The sequence below is a fragment of the Nymphalis io genome, chromosome 19 (assembly GCF_905147045.1).
Source record: "Nymphalis io chromosome 19, ilAglIoxx1.1, whole genome shotgun sequence".
In the NCBI taxonomy this organism is placed as follows: domain Eukaryota; kingdom Metazoa; phylum Arthropoda; class Insecta; order Lepidoptera; family Nymphalidae; genus Nymphalis; species Nymphalis io.
In genome coordinates this window covers 904,208-932,182 of record NC_065906.1, presented here as the reverse complement: position 1 = coordinate 932,182, position 27,975 = coordinate 904,208, and the positions used below count along the sequence as shown (strand labels likewise).

The window sequence follows — 27,975 nt, the reverse complement described above, 5'->3', positions numbered from 1 at the left end:
AAAAACGGTTAACAAAAATTAGGTAGAAATTACAACACAATTATATAAGCTGTGTCGCAATTTAATATGGCTACATACATAAACTTCAGATTTGACATTGACATATTTTGCACTTACAGCTTGAAACGTTCTTATAGTTATAACCTCAAATATTCATGCCTGATTTGACAGTGTATTGAAAAATATTTAATGTATTAAAATTTAAATAAATACAAGAAAATGGCAGATATCGAAGAATATTTTCCCCGAGGGGGCAAAAAACCGACAACCACATATTTTAAACAGAGCGAAAATGTAAGTATTTTCATAATTGTGGTTTTGTAATAGATTTTTATGGTTTTTTTTAAATTATTGTTGCTTAGTTTTTAGGAGCAGCTGAAAAAGGAGAGAAGAAAAGGAAGAAGATAAAAAAGAAGACTGAGGACGATGACGGATATTTATCTGATGAAGTGCATGCAGAAATTGATCAGTCATATAAAAACTGTGGGATATATTTAAACTATAAGGTTTATATTTATTATAGTATTTTTGACGCTATTCCCTTAGCCTTGTAAATAAAATGACCATAATATTTTTTATATTGAGCTTGTGGGAACACTTTAGAAAAAGAAATTCGCATCTCGATGTTGGGTGAGATTTGGTGGGGTTATGGGGTATGGTGGGAGGTTTTCAACCCCCCTGTACCCCCACCATGGAAAACCCATGGTTACCGAGATATCCATGATTAAAGTTTTGGGTTTAGTCACCTCCGAACTATCATTTGCTATCATTTTAGACCTAAATAGTGTCAAGTTAAGGGGGAAGGGTAAGGGGGCTAAACCCCTCCCCTTATTAATTGACTTGTATACCTACTCTCCCTTAGACTAGTAAACATGGGCAACTAATAATCGAAATCAAGATGCAAATTTCTAAAGCTAACCCCAGCTTGTAAAGTAATGCTTATGTTTATCTAAAAGTATTGGTAAATAAATATATAATGAGACATTAAATTACAGGTAGTAAAAGAAGGACAATTATTATTGGGCAGAGTCCAGCAAGTGTTAGAGACAAAAGTGAACATATCCCTTCCCTGTCGAATGAACGGTGTTGTCATGGCCTGCCACATCAGTGAAGCCTACAATAAGATACTAGAATCATATGTTAACGATCAGGTAATTATATATTAATTTTCTGCAAAACATGCCAAGGCTAAAAATAAACAACAAAACTTGTTATAAGAAAATGTTACCCGTATCATTATATACTTAAATTATTATAAAAAGAAATATATTAACAGGTAGATAGCGTCCGAGAGCTACCACAAATGTTCCGACCAGGACAGTATGTAGTTACAAAGGTATTGGAAGTGACTCCAAACCACCTTATGCTCACCATGATGCCACAGCATGTTAACAGCGGCAGAATGCTGGCTGACTTACATAAAGGTAAGCATTATCTATTAAATCATATATATATAACTATTACTATCTAATATATTATATATCTAACTATTTTTTTAATTATTATTGGTATATAAGTATATCTATTTATTTATTTACTAAATTTATTTACTGGTTATCCCTTTTTTTAAATACCTTTATTAAAGTTTGTCTACAACTCTAATAGGAGCAATAAGATTAACTTTGCAAACTCATTTTAATATACCTTAATTCTCAGATGAATTATTTCATAAATATAGATATGCAAATGCAATAAGCATTTCTATTGTATTATATAAATATAGATAATGTATATAATATGTAACCTCTTCAACAGGAGCCCTTATACAAGCAGCTGTTTCGTCAGTGGAAGACCATGGTTTTGTGATGGATATTGGCGTACCCAACACAAGGGCCTTCTTACCTAAGAATTCAACTAACCCTGAAGTTGAACTGGGTAAATATTGCAATTTGAAATTAATTATTAAAGAGTGCTATATGTGAATTTTAACTTAAGATTGCAGGTTTATATGTCGGGGACATTTTAATGTTATGTGCTTAATTTTAGTTTCCTATTATTGATATCTATCTTGGCATGTTTGAAACCATGTCAAATAAAGTTCTGCCACATGTGTCTGTTCATAAACAAGCTTACATACACAAAACTTCCCTTTAAGAAGAGGCCCTCATCCAATAGAACATTAACAGGCTACTATTTTCACTTTGAATATCACCTTCATTTGTTTTATTTTTTTGGTGGAATTCAGTTAATAATAAAATTTGTGTCAAAGCCTAATTCATCATAATTCTTTCAACACAATCAAAGCTAATGTATTCTTATATGTATCTCCAAGGAGTTGTGTTTGTGCCATAATGGAATTTATTTTTGGTTTATTTTGTTACAGAGTGACTGTTAAATTATAATTTAAATTATTAATATATAATCATGTGTTTTTATATTGATACTTTGTAGTTAAATATCATTTATATTGTTTATATTATCTCTTTCAGATACGGGTTTGCTCACGTGGGTCACGATCAAATCTATATCCTCGTCAGCTGAAAACAATGTAATCACATTGAGCAATGAACTATCAGCATTACAGAAAGCATACCAGCGTAATAAAACAAACACTCTACTGCCTGGTACAGCCTTGGACTTCGTAGTCGACAAGGTAAGTATATTACTATAAAAACTTGTCGAGTCAAGATGGCCGTGGTTAGAATGCGTGCATCTTCACCTATGACTGCGGGTTCAAAGCTGGCTTTGAACACAACACAAGAGACATTACATCTAATGCCTGGGCATTAGATGTAATGTCTCTTGTGTTGTGTTACACAGGCTCACTTTAAATTAAAATACAACAATACTAAGAATTGTATTTGTTACCACTGTTTGGTGGTAGAATACCTGATGAGTACCCAGACTTGCACAAAGCCCTACTGCCAAAAGTCATTATAATTCAGATATAAAGTAATTGAAAACTAGTAAAAACTTCACACTGTTTTTTTTATTTATTGACTTAGATTTTTTCTGTTGTCACAGCCGTTAGACAATGGTATAGAGGGTCACGTTTTCGACAACACGACAGCGTACATACAAAGGCACCATGTTGACATGGTCAAGGGCAAGAAGCCATCGCTAGGACAAAAGGTAAGTTGGGAGGTTTAAATTAATACCATAATTGTAATTTTTTTTTTCTTTGTGGTATACCATAAAGAAAGTATCAAAGTATACCCATCAAAGAAGTAGTAAACACATCCTAGATTTTATATTTGCTAATTGCTTTGCAAAATTATGCACTTCAAACAGTTGTTTGATGTCTCTATTTAATAAACACAAAACTATTCCACTTTACTACTATATCCACTTTAATATTCATTCCAAAATTAATGTCATTTTTTCATGAATTTATAATAACTAACATAGATAAAATATTCAAGATCTTGATGACATTACATCAATTAAATGTCAATGTCAATATTTATGATTCTTCCTGTGATTTCATGTATAAGGCATTTCTCATTATTAGCACAATGATTTTAAAAAGAAATTTAACATTATGGTATTTTTTCTTATAATTTTAGATCAGGGCAAGACTATTATACGTAGTACCACCAAAGAAAATACCGTTTCTGACGATGAAGGGCATCTTCGACACCACGTATCCCAACATGGCTGAGGAACAGAAGTTACAGGAAGGAGATATTATCGAAGAAGCGATAGTAAGATTGTATCATATACTTAGCCCTCCCCCCGCCTCCCGCACCGCGCCTCGACTCAGACCCGCTGAGTACGGAGAGCTCTATATGAGCTCTCACATAACGCAAGCACATAATTGTTTCAAAATATGCATTTTATCATGAAAGTGTGTATTGCGTCTTATTATTTCTGCGTGTGTATTTGTCTATTTATGTAAATACAGTACGTACTCTATAAAGAGATTTTTCTCTGAACCATTTAACTTCATTTTTATATTAATCCTTACTAATTACTAAATCTATTAATAAATGTGAAATTGTGTTACCATATACTAAAACTAGTAAAAGCAAACATGTGTTACAGTAATAAAATACAATTATATTTTTTTGTCATCAGTACCAGTAGTTGTACCTATGACGTCATTTTGTAACGGCCTACCACGTTCTTCTCGAAATAAACGGGCAGTACTATTGTACTTTATTTAGTATTATTTTAATGATCGTATTAAGTCTCACTCAAACTTTAGATGCTGTTCATAATTTTAACTTTATTTTTATTAAGGTGCTAAAGGTCACGGGTCGATTGATCCACTTCAAGCTGGGCGAAGGGAGCCTGGGCATCCTGAGTCTAAGGAGAGTAGCCGTCGATGAGGATCTCACCGACGAACAGGTGCTGACACGATCGTATCCCGTCGGTAAGTGTTTCACATGAAAATATGCGATGATCACTCCCACCACCTTTAAGGGAGCTCCGTCGAGCCACGAGTAAACACAACACGCAGGGACTGGATAAAAACGACCTCGTAAGAGGGCAAGTATTCCACATAACCCGGCTCCCGGGACCTGGGTCGATATCTCTAGAATATGTCTCGTTTCGGCTTTATAACCTGGGTTAAAGTCAATGCTCCGCGGCTCCGATGTCTCTCCGGTGGTGTGCCGCTGTTGACGGTCCGCGTACGTGCAGGCGGCGCGCACCGCGTGCGCGTGCTGCGCTACGGCGCGGCGGACGGCGTGTACTCCGTGAGCGACGCGCCCGCCGTGCTGGCCGCCGCGCCCTTCCGCCTCGACGAGCTGCGCGCGGGGCAGGCGGTCGCCGCCACCGTCGCCGTGGTCGCCGACGACCACCTGCGCGTCACCGTCGGACGCCTCACCGGTGAGTCGCGAGTCGGTCTACGCTCGTATTATCGTTTGCCGCGCCTGACTCGACGCACGGCCGAGTAGGTTTATTTTATACGCGTGACCTATTTGAACTCATAAACGATATGATTTGATATTTCCAGGTTACGTTCCGAAAACTCATATGACTGATATGGGTGTGTTCGTCGACCCGAAGAAAGCTTCCAATTCTAAACTGCCCAAAAAGAAATTCAAGGTAAGATAATAGTTATTGACAAATTCCCACACCTAGCGCATGTAAGTGAACAAGGAATCGCTGACCAAAGAAGAGTGATAATGAGCAATAAACCGATACCCAATATTCGATTAGAGGAACTAAAGCAGGAGGTTAATAATGAAATTGGAATAACTAATAAAGAAATTCATGTAAATAGTGAACAAGACCCAACATGTAACACAGATAATTGACTCCATGACCTAAACAGTATACAAATAAATGACGATGTACAAAAATAAAATAATACAGCAGAAAATTAACAATATGTAGATACAGAAATAGAAAAGACTTTTCAGCATGCTATAGAATATTTCAAAGGTACTGATCCGATTTCTCGACCTTATATACCAAAACAAAATACTTCAAAAAATTTTGCTAAAATAATAACATATTTCAACACATCAATCTTACTCAAATACATAAATGCAAATACTACATTTGAAAACCAACGAACAACCATATACTCCGCAGCATGGACAGTAGCTAAACTCGAGGGAACAAAACTTAAGTGTCCCGTATCATAATAATAATAAACGCCCTCAAGTCAAATCTCAGAAACCGAATTGACAGAAAAGATTAAGTTCACACACGGCACGAGGAACCTTTTATAGACACTCTTTTTAGACACTTAAGCAAAAATTGTCAGTTCTTAGTTGCCGCCTTAAAAGGTATGCATGCACAACTCGAAAAACTGAAAACGCTCAATTCAAAAATAACGAAAGAAAATTTTACCAAAATATCCGCAGCCTTCTAACTTAACCAATCATACAAACCACCTAAACATACATGATAGACCTCTGCCACTAAAAGGCGACCTAGGAAAATTCTGGTCTAATTTATGGGAAACTCCAATGAAACATAACGATGAGGCTCAATGGATCAAGGAAGAACTTCATAAACACGAAACTATCGAACCGATGGAATTCCAACATATTCCAATAGACACATTCTATATAGTATTAAAACGATTACATAATTGGAAAGCACCCGGTCACGATCGAATCCATAACTACTGGTATAAGAAATTAACGCATATTCACCCCTATCTGTACACTCATATTAATAACTTTCTTAAAACCCAAGCTCAATCCCTCTAAATATAACAAAAGGTATCACTTACATGCTTCCCAAAGATCTCAATGACACAGCAAATCCCTCTAAATACAGACCAATTACTTATCTTCAAACAATTACCAAAATCATTACCGCATGCCTTACACACACTATCTACAAACATTTAGAACAAAACACGATTTTAGAGGAACAACAAAAAGGATGTAAAAATATAGACAAGGTTGTAAAGAACAATTAACCATAGACACAGTTATCCTAAAAATGAAAAGTGATCTATTTACAGTTTACATTGATTATAAAAAAGCATTCGATTCCGTACCACACAGCTGGTTAATAAAAATTTTACACATTTATAAAATTAATCCACAAATAATACATTTCTTACAACATGCTATATCTACATTGACTACGAAGCTTACTTTAAATAAAACTATTGAAACAGATGAGATTAAAATAAAGCGGTATTTTCCAAGGAGATACTTTAAGCCCTTTATGGTTCTGCCTTGCTTTGAATCCTCTTTCTACTTTATTAAACTCCACAAATACTGGATACACACTACAATACAAAAATAGTTTGACAAATAATAACTAAGATGTAGCACGCTTGCCTATAAGAAACCTATTTACTCTGGATTTGAAGACACCAACATTGTACCTATCGGGAAATACGGACTCGGGCAAAGCATTCCAAAGTTTCGCCGTGCGAATGATGAATGTAGGCTCAAAGCGCTTCGTACGTAGGCGGGGAATTTCCACTGTGTACCTATGGCGCTTTGGTCGCGTTTGCCTGGCCGTTCGATAGTAAAAAGGGGCGGGATGAATCAGTTCGTGTAATTCCTGAGCACATTCTCCGAAATATATCCGATAGAAGATTGAGAGTGATGCAACCACACGTCGATGTTCAAGACTTTGGAGCCTAGACTCGACCAAGATACGATAGATATCGAAAGATACGATACGTTGGACGGACAACCAATCTGCGTCTCCGTAAGAAACAAGAGGTGAGGTTTCTCAGTCTCAAGGTGGTAGTGGACTGGCACGATATTAGGGTGCAACCCTCTAATGTTGCTGAGATGCACTTTAAGCGAGAGGGAGTGCAACCGCTGTGAAAACTTTCCTCTTTTTTTGTTTCTTGGCCATTTGCTGCAGAGTTTAAAGGTAGAGAGTCGAAAGTAGAACGAGGCGCCATGCTGCTAAAACACGATGATACACACAAGGAATATCTCGCACACTGATGGGGGACTAGGCTGGAGACTGCGGGGACACCCGAGCCCCACCAAGGATGTCCATCGGGCCCTCTCATCCGGTCGCCGACCGGCACGATGGCGCAACCCCGCGATTTTTCGACAGTTGTCGGGGCAGCCTTTTGTGAGTGGCTAGCTCACTGCGTGGGCCCCCATCTATCTGCGGTCAGCTAGCGGTGCACCGTGCCTCGGGTCCCGCTACCCTCCACGACTAGTCTCCCGATGTTGCGATACCAGTATGTATTGTTTTCGAGCTTTTGCAGGGACGCAACTGTTCTGACCCGGCTCTCAGAGAAGGCGCTTTAAAATTTGAGTTAACAGAAGGCGCTCTCTCATCTAGAGAGAAGGCGCTTCAAAGTTTGAGTTAAGAGAAAGCCAAGACATTAAAATGAAATTTGGCTTCGATAAATGTTAAATTAATGCAATGCAGTCAGGTCAGAACCATCAAATGCATTATCAACTACAAACCGGAGAAATAATAGATCCCTTAGGAGAAAATGATACATATAAATATTTGGGTTACAATAAGGCTAAACAGATTTTACATAAAGAAACTAAAATAAAACTTTTAACATATTCTTTCGATATACTGAAATGGTCTAAAAATGACTTGAAACAACTCCAACGTAATATTAACACCACCATGACAAAAAATAGGAAGCACCAACCAAGGGCTTGTGTACAAAGGCAGACGCTGCCTCGAAATGAGGGGGGAAGAGGAAATCTAGACATACAAGTCATGCATAATAATCAAGTTACTAACCTACGTAAATATTTTTATACCAAATCTAACACATCAAAGATAGACCAGCATGCTAAAATAAGTGAATGGGCCCGTAAGTCACTGCACGGAAGACATCGTCAAGACCTATGCCGTAGTAACGTCGACAAAAAAGCGTCGAACGCTTGGCTGAGTCGAGGCGAATTGTTCCCTGAGACTGAAGTGTTTATGATCGCAATACAGGATCAAGTTATAGAAACCCGCAATTACCATAAATACATAATGAAAATAACCAACTTAAGCACAGACTTAGTAGACGATGCAACAGTGTTTCGGAATCGATATAGCATATAACTGGCGCATGCAGAGCAATAGTTCAAACAGAAGTTAAGCACAGACACGATCAGGTTGCAAATATAGTACACCAAGAACTTGCCCTGAAATACAAATTAATATCTGACAAAATAGCATACAATAAATATACACCCAATACTGTACTTGAAAATACTACTCACAAATTATACTAGGAAAGAACCATACTTACAGATCGCACAGTTCACTACAATAGACCTGATATTACAATAGTCGCAAAGTACAAAAAACAGCCTTTTTAATAGATATTGCCATACCTAATACATACATTCTGCAAAGCACCATAAATGAACATTTTTCACACACGGCCATCTGATCCCAAATTAAGCTCTGTAGAGCTTGTACTATAGAAACCAGACAACTGATATACTACATATACTATTTTTCTTTTGTAAATACATTTTCATTCTAATACAATAATTAAATCGAATGTTTGAATTAAATAAGTAACGGACCATAAATGTCCCACCGCAACAGACACGTGCCAGACAACAGATACGTGTAATCCGAAGTGCCGATCATATTTTTAAAACTTTAAATTTTTTTTTTCAACATGAATAAGATGTATACAAATTAACATATATACACTATGCCCATCTCTTAGTAATTTTGACGGAAGTTATCTAGAGAACTACTTTGCATTGACCAACTTCTAAAACACATGGTTCTTAACCAAAAATGGGAAGATCTAAACGGAGCAAACAATAATAATGACTAGATGTGTTGTTCTTGTAATAATATGTGCAAGCCCGCCTGGGTAGGTAATACTTAGTATTATTGTGTTCCGGTTTGAAGGATAAGAGATTAAGTGTAACAGGCACATGGGACATAACATCTTGGTTCGCAGGGTTAGTGGTGCATTGGCAATGTAAAGAACGGTTAATATTTCTTACAGATGTTTGTCAATGTTTATGAGTGGTGGTGACCACTTACCATCAGTTGGCACCTTTGCCCGCTTACCTGTTCATAAAAAAATATATACAGTCAAGAAACGTGCATATGTAGGATTAGTAACTTTATTCTTTATTCAAAATGCCGAGATAATAATTTTATGTAATTGTTATATCCAGGTTGGTCAAGAAGTGAAAGCTCGTGTGCTCTCATTGGACTTGAACAAGCACTATCTTGTCCTGACTCTGAAGCCCACGCTGCTAGACGAAGACCTGGAGATCTTGACGAACTATGAAGATGCCGTGGTCGGGAGAGCGTACACTGGAGTTATTTCGGTGAGACTTGTTTAAATTATTTATAAATTATAATTTTAAATATTCAAATAACATCTTTATCAAGCAACTACACTAATAAAAACCGTCACAAATATATATTTTTTATTCTTGGTAACTATATTTACTGACATATTACTAATTTTTATTTCGCAATATTAATGTTAAACTCTTAATTATCTACTTATGAGTTTAACATTAATAATATCAAGTCCTATAACAAACCTGTGATTGTATGGACTTCCTTGATAACGATCCAGGAGGTATCGAGGAGATCCGTTTATGAATTAGGTTTTAAAACTTCTATCTTATGTAAAAATCTTTGATGTTTTTTTAAAAAATATCTTAACTGACTTGACAAAGTCGAAGCTGATGCCGAGATGGCCTAGTGGTTAAAACGCTTGAATCTTAACCGATGATCGTGGGTTCAAACCCGGGCAAGCACCACTGAATTTTCATATGCTAAATTGTGATTATAATTCATCTCGTGCTTGACGATGAAGGAAAACATCGTTAGGAAACCTGCATGTGTCTAATTACATTGAAATTCTGTCACATGTGTATTCTACCAACCCGCATTGGAGCAGCGTGTTGTAATAAGCTCCAAACCTTCTCCTCAAAAGGGAGAGGGGCCTTAGCCCAGCAGTGGGACATTAACAGGCTGTTACTGTCTGTCTACTGTCTGACTTACAAATGTTATTTTATCCGCAACAGCACATCAGGGATTACCTATTGGTGTCGTTCTTCAACAACACGAATGCGTACGTACCGAAGCGATTCGTTTCCGCGCAGCCACTCGACAACCTCACGGATGCTTTCCATCTCGGCCAGATCGTGAGTTCACTGTTCCTTATTATATCGATTATCTAAAAGAGCAAGCCATGTTCACAGCCACACACAGATGTCCCTTTAATGCGACAATTATAATGCTCAAAAATTCCATTTACTGGTGGTAGGTAGGTAGGTATCACCCACTCATCAGATATTCTACCGCAAAACAGAAGTACTTGGTATTGTTGTGTTCCGGTTTGAAGGGTGAGTGAGCCAGTGTAATTACAGGCACAAGGGACATAAAATCTAAGGTCCCAAGGTTAATGGTGCATTGTCTATGTAAGCGATAGTTAATATTTCTTACAATGCCAATGTCTATGGGCGTTGGTGACATCAGGTAACCCATATGCTTGTCCTCCTTCCTATTCTATAAAAAAATTATATATTTTATTATATTAAAGAACAAATGAACCATCCGATGGTTAAAGACTAGAGAAATAATGTATGATTAAAAGTTTAACTTATGTGAAATTTTCGTCTTTTTGTCATCTTTTTTGTCATAAGCCGCCGTTGTCTACATCGCTCACGATGACTCTAAAGTATAATGTATAATTTCAGGTAAAGTGTACGATCATGTCTGTAAACCCGGCCGCTAAGAAGATGACCGGCAGCCTCACTCAAGCGCCTTTCAGTCCCGCTGTAAGTTATAATTAATCAATAATTTTAACTTCTATCCAAGTTATGTATGTACATTAATAAACTAAAATTATCATATTTAAATTAATAGGAAATTAAAAAGAAAGCTAAAAAAAGGAAAAAAAATGCCGATAACAATGAAACTACATCTAAAAAGAAAAAATCTAATAAAAAAAACGATGACAATGCCAGTAATGAAACTAAAGAGATGGACATTGATGAGAGTCAAGAGACTGAAAATATTAAAAAGAAAAAGAAAAAAAAAGACGATCGCGTCGCACAGGAAATAGATTCGACTGAAACAAAAACAACGTGTACCGAAGTTACCGAAACAAAAAAACGTAAAAAGAAGAACAAAGATAAGATTGACACTAAAGAAGATGATAAAAGTACAAATAAAACTGATGGTTTCGTAATAGAAAATATTAACAAACAGAAAAGTAAGGCAGATAAGATTAAACCTGATGAAGGAGAAGAAAACTTAGAAGTGTCAGAAGAGAGCGACGCAATCGAAACAGACATACAAGAAGACAGTGATCAAATATTGACACCGAATGATTTAGGTCTCCTAGATTTATCCGACTGTGTAACAGCTAAAAACTATAAAAAGAGAGTCGTGGCTCTACTGAAATGTATAAACGCTAGAACGAAACGCTTAGATAGGATAGAGAAAAAGATAGTTAATATTGAAACTAAAGGTCTTACCGGAAGAAATAAAAAATATCACACGGCGATGCACGCGGAGAAACTGATCACGGAAAAACGTATAAAAAAATTCATGGACGTACTTAAAGTAGCGCAGGAGAAGTTAAAAGATTTCGACGTGAAAGATAAAACAGAATTTAAAAAGAAGAAAATGGAAAAAGTAACCATACCCAAGATCACAACACATGAGGATAAAAAGAAAGATATAAAAAATAGAAATGAACCTAAAGATAAATGTGTGAAGAACGTGTTGGATAATTTGAAGCCACTGCTCGACGCGCCGAGCGCCAAGGAGTTCTGGTCGACGAGTGATGACGTGGCGACTGAAACAAGAGACGACTCGAGCAGTAGTGACGAGGAGGTATGTAGTTTTTTTTTATATATTTAAAGTCTTAAGATAACGTCTATTTAAATATCAACAAATCGCGCGATATTTCATTTACCCAATATTTACAATTCTGTTTCAAAAAAAAGTGTGCAAATATTTTTATTTTTTGCTATGCATACATGTACAGTAACAGTCTGTGAATGTCCCACTGCTGGGCTAAAGCCTCCTCTCCCTTTTTGAGGAGAAGGTATGGAGTTTGGACCACGCTGCTCCAATACGGCCTTGTGGAATACACATGTGGCAGAATTTCAGTGAAATTAGACACATGCAGGTTTCCTCATGATGTTTTCCTTCAACGTATAGCGATGAACGAGATGAATTATAATCACAAATTAAACACATGAAAATTCAATGGTGCTTGCCTGGGTTTGAACCCACGATCATCGGTTAAGATTCACGCGTTCTTACCACTGGGCCATCTCGGCTATCCAAACATATACACATAATTGATATAATAAGCGGCAATTCAAGAGATTGAATATTCAGATCAGATTGGAATTATGAATAAATCTTTTGGCTTGTTGAAGTCATTTAATGTGATAACCTGTAAGTGTTTGTAGGAAAATATTCGTTCCTTAAATATATAATATATAATAATTATATAATAACAACATTTGCGTCACTATTATTTATTATTTTGAAGAGCTTATTTAAATACCTTAAAAAAGGGAGTAAGCAACTATTTACAAAGTAATTTAGTTATTATTTAGTCATTTAAGATTTATTTTTCTCTAAAAATGTTAGTCATTCAATCACTCCTAACTTATACTAGTTTGATACGAATTATTTAAATACAACTGAATATAAGCTGACTATAATTCACCAAACGTAAATAATTTCTAGGAGCAAGAAAAACCTAAAAAGAAACGCAAGAAACTCACGATCGCTGAAAAGAACGCTAAAGCAAGAGAGGAAGAGGAGAGGATAAGAGAATTGGAAAAGAGGGCTATAGAGAGTGAGAATGCTCCTCGGTCTAGCGATCAGTTCGAAAGGGCGCTGCTAGCTGAGCCCAACTGTAGCCAACTGTGGATAGCTTACATGGCTTTCCATTTGCAGGTAATATTGTTTCTTATAAAAATTGATATATTTTCTAATTTAAGTTCAAATAAAGCATATGAAAACGAATTTAAAAGAGATTAATTCACGGAGGATGTACATTTTATTAGGTAGTCGACTGTAGTCACACAGTCAGATGGAAATATTTAGGAGATAAATATAATTCTAAAATAAAAAATCCGAATGTTCTTTATACATATTTATAATTTCAAATATTAACATTCTAGGCAACGGAAATAGACAAAGCTCGAGCTGTGGGTCGGAAAGCGCTGAACACCATTAATTTCCGGGAGGAGGGCGAAAAGCTTAATGTGTGGCTCGCTTTACTCAACCTCGAACACAGATTTGGTACAAAGGTAATCTATTTTTTCATCTTTATAAACAGACATTTGTTTCCTTAAAAAAAAGTTAAACACTCAAGTACCAGGTACTAATATTACTCATAATATTTTTATTAACTGAAATAAAAGTAACAATGTTTGCATCACCAGGAAAGTCAACAAAAAACCCTCGAAGACGCGCTCCAAATGAACGATACGTATCAAATCCATTCGAAGCTGTTAGATATACTCCTGGACACAAGCAAGCACCAAGAGCTGGTGTCGCTGATTGAGCTCATGATCAGGAAGTACAGGAAAAACCCGGAGGTGTATCGGGTGTGTGGCGAAGCTTGTTACAAGGCAGGCCTCGTGGATAAGGCGCGGCACGTCATGCAAAAGGGTTTAGCGGCGTTGGAGAAGAAAGAGCGTAAGTACAGCTAGCTTCCTTATGAAGCTAGTAAGTTGTATCCGTGTAGCATTTATGAAATAAAACAAAGAGCTCAATGCTCGTTTACTGCTCAGTAACAAACAACTGTCATGCTTTTTAAAATAATCCTTTTTAAATAATGACCTCGTTACACACACTAAGTTGATGCCACCCAGACCAGCACACAGCGTTACCACATTTTCCTCCGCCAAATTACAATACTTTGTATCATTGTTTCCAGTTTAAAGGCTAAGCTAGCTAATGTTCAGTTCAAGTGACATAGCTTATCAGTACTATTGTTGACGGGACATTTTTAATTGTCGTATAATTTTTTTAATCGTTTATATATTTCTATCTTAATGTCGTCATTGATTTGGCATTCGAAAAAAGGATACACAGCATTGTAACAATGATAAGTAAAAGGTATAATATTTCTTGCAGTTTCAGTGCCTATGGGTGATCGATTTATATTATATGATGTATTTATTGGTCTGCTTCTAAAAAATCTTAATGCCGAGGTCATTATCAAATCTATAATAATCAAAATAGTACTAATCTTCTAATTAAATAGAAATATATAAAAGATTTAGCATAAATAGAAACTATAAGTTATTATAATAAACACTAATTAAAAAACTAAAAATTATTCTTAAGTAGTTACATAAGTTGCTATTCCCGTTCCATGGTTGTGATCTCAGTGTTTCGCAATAATAAATATAATATCAGTGCGACTTCAATCCTTAAATTTATTTCTCATCGTTCCCACTCCGAGCACAGAAAAGGTAATCTCATTATAAGTCGTGTCGTGTGTGGTCCCGCAGACGTGTCGCTGCTCGTGCGGTTCGCGCTGCTGGAGCGCGCGAGCGGCGCCGTGGAGCGCTGCGAGGCGCTGTTCGAGCAGGTGCTGGCGGCCTACCCGCAGCGCGTCGACGTGTGCGCCGCCTACGTCGACGCGCTGCGCGCCGCGGGGGACGTCGCGCGCGTCAGGTACCGTGCCGACCTGCTAATACTAGTGTATCCTCCTCTTGCGCACTGAAATGTTTATCTTGTATTTATCTATATTATATAAGTTATGCCCTAAAAAATACTGTAAGGTATTTTCTGTTACAGACAAGTAATGGAACGTATGACATCTCAAAAGTTGCCAGCACGAAAAATGAAGGTGCTCTTTAAGAAGTGGATAGAGGTCGAAGAGAAGATCGGTGACGCGGAACACGTCGAGAACATTCGACAGCGCGCGCTCGATTTTATCAAAAAAGCCAAGTTTTAAATAAATTAGTCATATTTATTTGAAGTTTTTAATTGAGGCGTGACAGCCACGTGCATGCCAGCAACTGATAAAATTCTTACTTTGTATGTTTACAGCATTGTCTGCAAAATCGAGCAGATCTGTCCCCATTATTAGCCCAATCTAAAAACTTTCTTAAAAGAAGTTTGACAACCAGACCTTAGTATGAAAGTATCGTGTTGGCTTTACTCTCTTGTCAGACAGCCACGGTACTAAACGCATACAATTTTACTAGCAAATAATTCCTAAATTTGTATGATTTGGCATAACACCTACATTACTTTAGCAGCATTTGTGTTAACAGCTTAATTTCAGTTCCATGCTCCATACTCTCAAATGTGAAAAATTAATTGTCACGCATCTTGCTAAAAGAATAAGGCAAACAAACTACTGTTGGGACGCCAGAAAAAAGCTACTGTTTACTTTCTTTTACATAAACGTTTCTTATAAAGTATAAACACATCGCGGTCTGCCATAAGCCGTAGCACTTGTAAGACGTAGCAGCTAGAACAGAAGATAATCTCAGATCTCGAAGTTTCTCTTTGGCATATAAAAAATGTTTTTAAGCAATGTTAAGTTAAGGCCTCAATATCGTCTGCCTTTTTAAACGTTTCAGAAACAGTCAAGATGTAAATAAATTATTTACTTTACTTTATTTTTTATACTTTACTGTATACCACAAAGAGAAAAAATATATAAAACATGGAAACAGAATAAATAAAAGTAGCATACAATTTTGGCGACCTTATCGCTACATAGCGATCTCTTCCAGGCAACCAACGGTTTAAGTAATAACTCATAGGTAGGTGGTGTTGTAATAATAAATAAAATAACATTAATCTATAATTAAAATTAACTAATAAATAAATGTAAATATGATATACACACATTATACCATATCAATTCATAGATTATATTATCAATACATATAAAATTACAAGTGTATAATGTATATATGTATACTATATTGAATAAAAACGATAACGAAAGAAAAAAAAAGAAAAATACAAAAATTAAAAAAAAATTATTTATGATAAGGCATTTGATAAAAAGTGATCTTTTACAAGTTTTTTAAAAAGTATCTTTGGATTATTCATATATTTTATTGTTTTCATCAAAAGAACATCAATAGGTACTTGATTCATAATCTGTCTTAAAAAAAAAAGAAAGAATATTAAATTAAAACATTTTTTGCAATAAAAAAATATAAAATTTAATTAACTTACATATTTTTATTAACTTAAATATTTGAACATGTACGTTTTACTAGTTTTAATAGTACTCTGTACATTAACAGGTTTTGGCATCGGTGGGGGCGGTGGGGCTGTGATGTTAATCCCTATTTTAGCTGGCACTACATCATTTTTCGTGTTACTATCTTTTGCGTTATTATTGCTAACAACACTGTTACCATATATTGAAATTGGAGCGCAAAATTCGTAACCTAATTTAGCATAAAAATTCTCTTGACCTTTTGTAGATAAATGAACCATTTCCAATCTTAACACATTTTTACAATACTTTTCAACTTCTTTCATTAAAAACGTACCCAATTTTTGACCACGCATAGATTTACTAATTACTACTGTTTCAATAAAACAACTATTTGGTATAGTCGGTATTGGAGTAAGCTTACAATGCCCTAAAATGAGTTTGTCGGCGTTTATTAATATTAGGCTGGTCGGTAATTGATCGCAGGATGCTTGAAGAGAGATCATTCTTGCTGTTTCGCTGCGTGGCCACTCGGCATTGATCAATTTGCAACATGGTTTCAAATACTGTGGATATCGATGAAGTTGTAAAACTTGTAGGCCTTTGTGTTCCATTATAATTCTGAAAGGAATTAATAATATACTGGCAATATCCTTCTAGGCAGAATAAATGTTATCATCACATCAAGAGAAAAAGTTATAAATAAAAACATAATGCCACTGTCAAAGTATGAAATGTCATTTTTTCTATATAATATTCAATTTATTTGCATAAATTGATAAATAAAATATTAAAAATAACAATAGCACTTGTCGAGTTGATACTTACTATAATTTGCTACTTAACTCCAGGTGGGTTTGTCACAATTCAGCAATCATAGTAATATTTTTGTTTTGAAATCCAAGCTGCAGTGTATCGTTTTCCATGCTTGCTAAAACAGAACTAACCTATTTTTAACTGTCACTTTTAAAACGTACAATACTTGTATACTTATGTATGTTCGATTCTTTCAAGATGTTGCATTTGGAAATTTAAAAAATGCCTTTCTAAACATCAAGGACTTGCATTATTTATCGCAAATATAGTAATAATTAGGCTAATTTCATAATAAGAACTTTAATTATAATAAAATCTAAAAATATTGAAAACAGCTCAGTTATTTCCAATTCCCACGAAGTAAGTCTTTACCGGTATTTATTAGCTTAATCCAGTTGTTCGGCGCTACGATGGAAGACGACGATATACCGTCGCTGTCCGCTGATACATTCGCAGCCTTACAAGAGTTTTATGCAGAACAACAAAAAAGGCAAGAAATCCTTGAAAAGTTAGAATCGAAACAACAGCTTACCGAAAATATAATATTTGAAGAAAACTGGGCAAGTTTTATGATCAACATTTAGCTATTTTTTTATAGGATTATTATGATAAAATTTTAAATAATTATAGCTTTTTTATTCTTCCAGCAACTAAGTCAATTCTGGTATAATGAAAGCACAGTACAGGCTCTAGTGAAGGTTATAGATAAGTGCTTACAAGATGGTGAGAAGGTGGCTCTTATATCTTGCCCAACACTATTTGTACCAGTCAAGAGGCAATTGGAAAACAGAGCAAGAGGTATGTAAAAAATCTATGTTGGTCAAAAATCAAATATTATTTATCCAAAGAGGATTTTTTAAGCATCTCTAATCGATACAGCATTTGTTATAGTATATTATTGAATATCAAGCTGGCACTGGTTTGAAACATAGATTCCACAACAAAGAATCGGCAAGAAACTTCTCTTTTTAAATTAAATACATAGTCAAATATATATAATTATATTTATATGTCTAGTATGGAAATCAACAAATATGTAAAAATAATTTCATATTCTATAAGAAAAAAAAGGGGTATATGTACTTCATACTTCATGTTTTTAAAAACAATTTTATTTGAATATAATTTTTTTTTTTCTTTTGTTTGCAGTTAATTTGCTGGAATATGACCGTCGTTTTGAAGTACATGGAATAGATTTTATTTTCTATGACTACAATGAACCAATGAAATTACCTTCAGACTTGAAGCATTCCTTCGACCTAGTGGTGGCTGATCCACCATTTCTGTCTGAGGAGTGCATCACAAAGACAGCGGAGACGATAAAGCATTTAGCTAAAGATAAAATTATTGTATGTACGGGAGCCATTATGAAAGAACATGTAGGAAAATTATTGAAGTTAAAACAATGTAAATTTCAGCCTCAACATCGGAACAACTTGGCTAATGAGTTTTCTTGCTATGCTAATTTTGATTTGGATGATATTTTAAGATGAACTTTTGTGATGTTCTAGTTATTGTATATATGTATACACGAAAATATATTTAAGATTCTGATTTAAGAATGTATCTATATCAGTCAACAAATGGGTGTGATACGACTAGTATATGTGATTAAAAATTAATATAATAATGAATAGATATTTTTAACCACATTGTTATTAATTTATGATATCAACTTATTTTTAATCAACAAATTATTTTAAATTAAATACTTTTTCTATAATATAATTAATTATTTATTGTCAAGTATTGCCAATTTATGTATATATTTAATTGAGAAACATTTCGGCCACAACAAATTTCACAGGATATATTAAACTACTAAAGTGTGTGCGCAAACAAGTGTAAATTACATTATTATTAATTATCTATATTCCCTCACACCCACAATCCGATTGGACGGCAATCCAACACAACTGAAAAGAGTTCAGGTGCAGAACCAACTGCTTTACATGCTTTTCAAATTATGAGAGTTAACACTTCCAAGACTCTAGGCTGTTACTGAGAATTTTTAGTCAGAAATTTTACCTTTTTTTTATCGATGGAAAAAAGCGTAACGCCTTTTACCCTACGGGAACAGTGGAGGGGTATGTAGGCCGGTGTCCAAGGCGCCGAGTCCGCCCCGAACATCGGAATACCCACTAAAAAAGCAGCGGTACCCTTTCCGTCTTAACGAGGAGCGCCACGGCATCGCTTGCGCATTCTACCGTGACGCTCTGACTCAGAAATTTTACCTGCCCAACCTAGGGCTTGAATCGAGGACCTCGTTATCTGCCATATAGCCACTAGAACAACGAGGCAGTTCAATATAAGTAAAGTCAGAAAAGTAAAGGAAAAAAATGAAAAACATTTTTATTTAAAAATTCATCAATTTATTGTTCTTAACAAAATTATTACTTTGTCGTATTATGCTGGTTAACATTTCAAATATCCATCAAACATTAAAATTTCATTTGCAACAACTAACTAAATCTATATAATGACTTACTCTCAATAAATGCATCTACCTTATACAAAATTATACTTCTAGACTATTAATAAAGGCCTCATGGAATATATTGATACTACAAATATACTTTAATAATAAAATATATATTTCATAAATCCATTTTAGTAACATTATTTACAATTATTTTAATGATTCTAGTGTTTTTCTGTTTAAAGTTATAAATATTTATTTGATTCTACTGTAAAGTAAGGTATTTATCTTCATCAACAAATATTTTTATTGGAGAGTAAGTTCATATATTTATATAGACGTCCCACTTTATTCAAACAACACACATTTTAATAATAAAACAAGGCCTCTTTTTATCTGTTAGGATTGCCAGCTTTTAAACTTTTTTTATTTACTATATTAATTTTATAAAATTTGCTAATCAACTAATAATTTTCAGAACACATTTAATATGTAGTTAAAACTGACAATACAATATAAAAAGCCATAAATATAATACGTTAGTTTACTGGATACACCAATAATTAAAATTACTTCACATAAAATTAAACTAAAATAAATAAAAAAATGATAATCAATTTTTCGCTTGGAACTATGAATCTTTTGTCCAAATACATATTGTTTTGTAAACACAAAAAAAAAATTATAATTGAAAATAATAGTTTTTAAAAGATGTAGAAAATTTGTACTGAACGAAATAAATCACTGAATTAAATATACATTATAAATTAATATTTTGTCTATTATAAAAATGGCGCTAATTAACAAAGCCTCAATTTAAACAAATTGTCTAAGCTGCAAACGATGATACATAGTAAATATTGCACACCGTATTTTCACGACAAATAGTTTAAAGTAAGCTACGGAACTATAGAAAGCTCTCACATATTTTTCTCAACTGTAACAGTTGATACTTATATTTATTAAATTCGATAGAATGTGAAAATCTTACAAACACTAGGCCACTGTACAATTGATATCATAGACTTGTTTTATAAAGCATATACTGGTTTAAAAAAAAACTTTAAAATACGAATGTAATTTTAGTATTAAAAAAAATTAAATCATAAATACATATTATGACATTTTTAGTAATTAACCAAACCTCTTGTTATATCGAATTAGTTTTTTAATTTTCATAAATAGCAAATATTTTTGTTTCATCATTAGTTTTGTTAATTTGAAAATATAAAGTTGACAATATTACAAATTTTATTTTGTCTTCGTTTCGTTTCACATTTTCTCTTGAATAAGATTACTTTCTTATTGTAAACTAAAACTAAGAACACAAGCTGATTTATTGTCGTGGGTTTATACAAAGTTAGTATTTATTTAATTGAAAAAAAAAATATTGAAGTAAAGGATATCTTTATTTCCTTTTATATCAAAGTTATTTATAGTTTGATTGAAATCGCGTAACTAATATATACTATATAAATACTCATTTGTTATTTTTGCTATCCGATGTTATATAATAATATAAAAAGTTTGTGCTGGTTATTGAAAAAAATAGAGCCTAGCAATACAAAAACGAATACATAGAAATAAAAAAGATAGAAATTACATTTCTAAAAAATGGAACAAAAACTCTTTATTGAAAACATTTTAAAGTTTTTTTTTTATTATGAATTACACAAAGCCTATATAATCAACTCTTCAGTAAAATATCAATATTTACATAATGTTGTTAAGTATAAAAATATATAAATACATACTTTTACTTTTATTTATGAAATAAACAAAATATATACAAAGTTCATGCTATTTTAAATCTTTACATTAAAATAAATACATCTGCTAAATTTTACAAATATGAAGTGAGTCTAATGACAGGTAAGAAATGTTTAATTAAACTTACAACTAATATTATAATTATATTTTTCTTTAGGCGCGTTATATCAAAGTACGAATTACGAATTTTGATTATATATATTTTTTAAACACTATTCGCCAAAGTAATTCTCTCGAGATCATCATTAACGTATTTATAAAAAAAAAAAGGATATTTTAGAAAAGTTATTTCTGACTATATACCATTATAATCAGGGAGATTCGGGTAAATACATTTTCAATAAATATATTGCCTTACAAATAATGATTTATTTAAATTTTATCTATGAAATATCAATATTATAGACCTTACATATTTTAAAATTCTCTTTTCGATAGTTAGTTTTAGTACTATTAACCCTGGTTAAACTACACAAAGTAATAAAAGTAATGTTAGTTTCCAAAACTTTAAATAAACTTAATAACATTATCTATCATTTTCTGTTAGATTATCTGTATTATAATTTGACGTTTTATAACCTGTTTATATGATTTATAACGTGCCTAAAGATTTACCGTCATTACAATTCTGACGTTTCTTTATATCTAGAGAATTACATTTTATTTTGGAGCTAGTGACGCTAGAGATATTCTGCTATAGGGCGCTTTACTTATTATTAAAATAATAACCCATTCACAGGTATTATTATATTTCCAATCATAGTAAATGGTTTGTCCTCAATTGAATGCAAATTAATAAAACAGCTATCGTTTTAAGCAAAAATGTACAAAATATACAAAAAAAAACCATGGAAACCTAAATAAGAGGCACAGTAATTGTGCGACACAATAACTGTGTCAAAATATAACTTAAATATAAATGTCTTTTAAGAGAAATATACAAGACAGCATCGAACTCGATATTTGTTTCCATCTCACATTTTAAATATTAAAATAAAAATTGATAAGTTTTAAATTCATCAACCTATCTAGTATAGTTGTCTTGGTTTGCTAAGGTATCATATATTGTCGAATGTATGTCCAGTGAACCAGTGAAATGATAAATTGCTAATTTAAAATATCTATGGTATCACCGACATACATTGATATTGAAATGGTGGTCATTTGGATCACACCTCATCGTTGGCTCACTTCTCACGAGACCAATATATTTTTTAAATTAAATCTTGACTGTTGAACGCGTAATCGAGTTCTCGATGCAATAATAAATTATAAGAAATGCACAATAATTATTTAGAGATTCGTTTCGAGCTCACGATATCGTTATACGTTAAGTAATAGACCGAGCAGAAAAAAATCATTTCGATACTACGAAGGCAAGTAAATTACAAAATAATTTATAGTTTTACAGTTTCTATAATTTATCATTATCGATTCAAATCGAAAGTAAAACATTCGAATTTTAGTATCGCAAATGCTAAAAAATACAGTTGCGGCTAATGTCCGGCCGCTGTGTTTAATTGCAATTAAAGAATAATATAATTAAAAACTATCGGTATTATTTATAAACGTTGCTAGGCGACCGTTTAGTTAACACACTGATTTCTCCTTTTCTGTCATTATCGATTTGACATTCGAAAGAAAGAGACACGGCATTGTTTAACTAAACATTTAATATTATAAATTGTTTAACTAAACCTTTAAAAATCATATTAAGTAAAGCCGATAATAATGATGACAACTTACAATAAATCTTATAATTTTTTGGTTAATTTAGTTTATAATAAATAAGAAAACAATATTTTTTCCAATACACAATGCGGTGTTATGTCAATTGTTTTTTTTAAGTGTTCATACACTACAAAATGTCATAACCGACGGACAGATGTCACGAAAGCATTCGTTGCTCATCTCAGCGGCCGGACTTCAGTCTGGTATTACTGTATTATTTGGTTTCTATCTCGGTCCGGCTACTAATATGATGTCATCCATGTTGAAACTTCTATTGTACACAATTTCTGAACAACATAAATCTGACAGTATGTACTTATATAATAATATTCTGTATAGCTTTCCCCCATCTGAAGGTAAAAAGGTCAGCAAATCGTTTAGTTAAAAATTGTGTGCAGCAGAATTGACAACAATATCTCATTTATATGAAATCATGCAAATGAGTTATAAAAATAACGCGTTTTTTCTGTTTTGAACGCTCTTCATATAGTAAAAAAAATATTCTATGGAGCTCAAAATTATGACGTTTGTTGGTAGCTCAGCTGGTAGGGCTACCAATATAAAATAACTTAACGTGAAGTACATTGTGAGATATATAAATATATTAATAGCTAGCTAACAAGCTACTTAAGATAATTATAACTTATCTTATATTTTATTGAAAGTCGGAAGTTTTTTGAGTCTCTTTACGAGACAAGTTATATAGTTAGGGATTCGGAATGATCTAGAAGTAAAAATGAAGAAATCAGTTAAGGACATCCCTTGGTCAAATGTCCGGGTTTATCAAAAAACCACACGAGCCTACACAATTTGTCACAAGTCTATATTTAATTAAATTTAAGAATAAAACTTGAATTATTCTTTGTTGAAACTAAATTTTTTGAACTTCTAGTAATCACCTCCTAACGACTAAATTAAATTTTAGTTTAAGGAAACGATCGACATCTTCTATTCTCTGATAGCACTGACAAGAGGCTCAATGTGGTTTTCTTATAAGCTGGACACATCTATGTTCATCAGTAAAAGGCACCCTTTGCGCCGCGACACACCTACCTAACATACTCGTACTAATAACAATGATATATAACTTCCATCCTATTAATAAACGCGATTTTTCACACATTCAAAGGCAATAAATCTGGTCGACTTTAAAGCTGAATCTGACAGGACATTACGAATAACATCAAAGATAATGAACAAATGAAGGCCGTCAGATGTTCCGTTAATCGGGGAAATAAAGTAAACGATCCTAGAGCGTGGATCAGTACCCATCATCATTCAATTTGGCATAATCTGGGCGAGATGTGTTCGTATGAAATCGTAAAACAAAATTGAACATTGTCAGGTCACGGTTAAGTTAATTTTTAGTAAACGAGCGTAGTACAATAACAGCTTTCCACTATTCTTAAAATGTCCTGACTCCCTTTTGTACTACACATCACCTCTATACCCTATTCCAATCGGAGATGGAGTAAAGGTAAACAAATTGTAGATATACAAATTGCATGTGATTTACTAATTTTTCTGCTGTATTAAGCACTACAAACAGCTCATGATTAATTTAGCTTTATTTATTATTTACCAACGCTATTCCACTAGTTATGACCACTAAGTACAGTACAGTAACAATAAAAGCCTGTGAATGTCCCACTGCTGGGCTATGGCCTCTCCCTTTTTGAGGAGAAGTTTTGGAGCTTGTTCCACCACACTGTTCCCGTGCGGATTGGTGGAATGTGTATTCCACCAATCCGCAGAATTTCAGTGAAATTAGACACATGCAGGTTTCCACACGATGTTTTCCTTCACCGTCAAGCACGAGATGAATTATAATCACAAATTAAGCACATGAAAATTCAGTGGTTCTTGCCCGAGTTTGAACCCATGATCATCGGTTAAGATTCACGCGTTCTTACCACTGGGCCATTTTCTTCTAGTTACGACCCCATAAATTTAACTTTCAAAGTTCCGATTACAACTTCGCGGATATTGAAATATTCAAGATCTCGAACAATGATATCGCTTCAATTAATATCATTGTAAAAGTTGTTTATTTGTGTTTACTTCTCTTGTGGTTGGAATAGGCTATAGTGTGCGAGTTAGACACTTTTGTACCCGAGTGTTCAGACTGACAGCAGGTCACTTATATTTTTACAATTGTTTTTTTTTATATATATAATACTTGTTATTAAGGCGTCATCACTATTTGTTAATAAGGTCTGGGAACTCGGTACAAAAATAGGGAGACTTAAGTCTGATGAGATGGGTGTTGTAACATTTTAAAGGCACAGGAGTGTGAGGGTCATAGAATACACAATTATAATCATATTGATGGAATTATATATTAAACCTAATAAAATATTGGTTAACGGTTTTTGTACGATCAATATTGTTATCGGACTTCGAAAATCTTAGTATATGGCTTATTTCAAATATGAAATTACTTGGAACGTAACGTTATTTAATTAAATATATATGACATTTGTTTGTTTTTTTTTTTTTTGAATATATTATTGTATTTTTAATTATTACATTTAAAATTAAATTTATTTATCAACCATGTTAATTAGTAACTTTATTTAAATACTTTTTACCAGACTGTCGCGAATCGTAATTGAGTTCCTCATGTGCGTGTAATTGAATTAATTCACGGTTATGACGTCATCAAATGGTGGACATTAACGACATTGATATTGAAATTTTACTGTGATTACTGTAAATGTGAAAACATATATGATATTGCATTTTGTTCAACTTTTTTTTTTCATTTTTTCATTGATCGTCAAAGGCTCGTCAAAACCTCCCATAGAAAAAAAAAACAATCGGTACATAAACAGAGACGAAAAAGGCTCAGAACTGTTTTGTCTTTGCCTATTTATGTAATTAATTTGTAGTATTTTAAATAAGTCGTTACTAATTATCTTGGTGTATACATATGTGTATGTATTTAACTATAGCTGTATAAGTAATATTGACTATTAAATATATAATCATGATATTTTGTACCTTATTATATGACTGTTTATTTGAATAATAAAACTAGTTTGTGATATATGACCCCGTATGTCAGTTATTCGTATCTCACGAACATATATACCCCAGCTAACATTCCCCTACACTTGGTACCATTAGTTGTCCTGCGGTTCGTATTAAGCTGACGCCAGACATTCGATAAGACATGTTCCGATTTGATTTAGCATGAGTTGTAAGTTTTCAATTTAGATTTGTAAATGGTGTCGATATATCGGAGGCATTACATTTATTCTATTTAATATGTGAATGTTCTTTAAATACACTAATTTAATTGCCTAACTAATCCTTTCTCATACAATACAAAGTGGAATATGAGAGTAGAATTCATAAAAAGTAAAGTGCGGAAATATGTCACTTAGAGAAGACCTTATGTCATATCCCTATTTTTTATGAAACTTCTCGTTTCTACAGATGAGGCGTCATTTAAGCTCGATATAAAAGTCATCGATTCGAAGCACGTTTTGAAAACATATTCCCGTTTAAACTTCGAAAATATGAATTAATTAATTCAATAACAATCAATCGAATGTCTGGCGTCAGTTTACGAAATACATCATTTGAAATTAAACTACGAAAAGTATTCCCGTTAACGACACGTTCAAAAATAGTGCACATGACGTAAGGATATCTCGTGTACCATCGTCTAATCATTCAGGAACGCATCAATCGAATCGTCGGCCGCGGCGAGTACGAGTATGTCGGGCGCCCTACCTGCGTCGCTTGGCGAGGAAGAGCAGCAGCAGCAGCACGAGCAGCGCGGCGCAGCGCAGCAGCAGCAGCAGCGCCGCCCGCAGCGCGCGCGCCAGGCGCCGCGCGTCGCGCCGCAGCGCGCGCGTCACCGGCCCCGCGCGCCATCATCCCGTGCCGCACTTGCCGCTCTCGAACACGCCCTGCCCGGGGGCTCACTCGTGCGATTACGGTTATATACCACACGTGATCAACCATTCGTTGCTACGTTTTACGTTTAACGGAAGCCCTATGTGCCAGGTCGGCGTGCACGTGCGGCACAGTCGAGTTCTCGATAGAATGATTTAGAACCGAGTTCGACTCGATCGCCCACTCATGTGACTGTCAGAGCGTCTAATGTCACCGTTGGGGTCGCCGTGACTGCATCAAAACTAACATTACTTTTAAATATTCTTATTTATTCTCTTGCATACATAACATATTTATGACGTATTAATTTTTTTAATACCATTAAAAGTTGTAACTCTCTGACTGTTTCGATTTTCGGGGCCTCTGTTCACACACGGTTAAATACACTTACAAGTGAAAAATATAATTCATTCGGAGTGGATGAAATTGTCGTGTCTTGAGAGGCGTAAGAGTCTAGCTGAAATTAGTATGTTGAGATGTTATGTGCAACAGTGTGGAGGGGTTAACTGAGGGTATAACTTCAGATAGAGAGGAATAGAAGAGGAAAACACAACGCGCAAACCACAAGCAACCAGCATATGGGTAAGCGACCGATGTAACATAGGTTAAGTTCTCGTATCCACTTCTCACAAACCTTTCTAAAGAAGGGCGAGAATGCGACAAGCGACTCCCGGGTGACTGGCGACGCGTACAGCGGACACCGTCTGTCCGTCGAGCAGACCGTCAGAAGTCTTCTGAGGAACGTCTCCAACTGTGGTCTTCTAGACCGCGCCAACGCTTCAGAGGACCAGAGCGCACGGCCGGGGAAAGGTATCGCTGCCAC

General features: G+C 34.3%; 4 protein-coding genes across 9 annotated transcripts in view; 2 read left to right on the top strand and 2 right to left on the bottom strand.

The window, feature by feature from the left end:
• The window catches only part of LOC126775883 (kinesin-like protein Klp98A), a 93,511-nt gene that overhangs the window by 25,107 nt on the left and 40,429 nt on the right, over positions 1-27,975 (bottom strand). For 3 of the 5 annotated variants that reach the window (XM_050498033.1, XM_050498034.1, XM_050498037.1), the window contains one exon: positions 27,177-27,975. In XM_050498033.1, the coding sequence (XP_050353990.1) occupies positions 27,673-27,975 (303 nt within the window). In that variant the 3' untranslated portion in view covers positions 27,177-27,672. The other 2 variants (XR_007669917.1, XM_050498035.1) reach the window with 2 other exon arrangements.
• LOC126775884 (uncharacterized) lies at positions 138-15,298 on the top strand. The gene is made up of 20 exons (XM_050498038.1): positions 138-294; positions 363-506; positions 996-1,151; positions 1,277-1,424; positions 1,756-1,875; positions 2,430-2,593; positions 2,965-3,072; positions 3,507-3,644; positions 4,183-4,315; positions 4,585-4,773; positions 4,901-4,992; positions 9,495-9,650; positions 10,362-10,481; positions 11,037-11,117; positions 11,206-12,180; positions 13,051-13,263; positions 13,491-13,619; positions 13,755-14,010; positions 14,832-14,997; positions 15,121-15,298. Exons 1-20 carry the CDS (start codon positions 220-222, stop codon positions 15,278-15,280), a joined length of 3,723 nt encoding a protein of 1,240 aa, XP_050353995.1. The 5' UTR covers positions 138-219; the 3' UTR covers positions 15,281-15,298.
• LOC126775903 (N-alpha-acetyltransferase 80) lies at positions 16,493-17,447 on the bottom strand. The gene is made up of 2 exons (XM_050498069.1): positions 17,339-17,447; positions 16,493-17,131 (listed from the first exon to the last, which is right to left on the bottom strand). Exon 2 carries the CDS (start codon positions 17,122-17,124, stop codon positions 16,534-16,536), a length of 591 nt encoding a protein of 196 aa, XP_050354026.1. The 5' UTR covers positions 17,125-17,131; positions 17,339-17,447; the 3' UTR covers positions 16,493-16,533.
• On the top strand, positions 17,242-18,978 carry LOC126775900 (EEF1A lysine methyltransferase 1). 2 transcript variants are annotated; one of them, XM_050498066.1, is made up of 4 exons: positions 17,242-17,361; positions 17,712-17,886; positions 17,974-18,124; positions 18,476-18,978. In XM_050498066.1, exons 2-4 carry the CDS (start codon positions 17,737-17,739, stop codon positions 18,817-18,819), a joined length of 645 nt encoding a protein of 214 aa, XP_050354023.1. In that variant the 5' UTR covers positions 17,242-17,361; positions 17,712-17,736; the 3' UTR covers positions 18,820-18,978. The 2 variants fall into 2 exon arrangements, with proteins under 2 accessions (XP_050354023.1, XP_050354022.1); XM_050498065.1 differs by lacking the exon at positions 17,242-17,361 and having other exon boundaries at positions 17,550-17,886.

Bases quoted from the DNA above. Each gene is read 5' to 3' on its own strand.
- LOC126775884 (XM_050498038.1), top strand. From the start codon at position 220: ATGGCAGATATCGAAGAATATTTTCCCCGAGGGGGCAAAAAACCGACA. The intron at 3,073-3,506 runs GTAAGTTGGGAG...TTATAATTTTAG, and splicing joins AGCCATCGCTAGGACAAAAG to ATCAGGGCAAGACTATTATA. The intron at 14,011-14,831 runs GTAAGTACAGCT...GTGGTCCCGCAG, and splicing joins GGCGTTGGAGAAGAAAGAGC to ACGTGTCGCTGCTCGTGCGG.
- LOC126775903 (XM_050498069.1), bottom strand. From the start codon at position 17,124: ATGGAACACAAAGGCCTACAAGTTTTACAACTTCATCGATATCCACAG.
- LOC126775900 (XM_050498066.1), top strand. From the start codon at position 17,737: ATGGAAGACGACGATATACCGTCGCTGTCCGCTGATACATTCGCAGCC. The intron at 17,887-17,973 runs GCAAGTTTTATG...TTATTCTTCCAG, and splicing joins TAATATTTGAAGAAAACTGG to CAACTAAGTCAATTCTGGTA. The intron at 18,125-18,475 runs GTATGTAAAAAA...TTTTGTTTGCAG, and splicing joins ATTGGAAAACAGAGCAAGAG to TTAATTTGCTGGAATATGAC.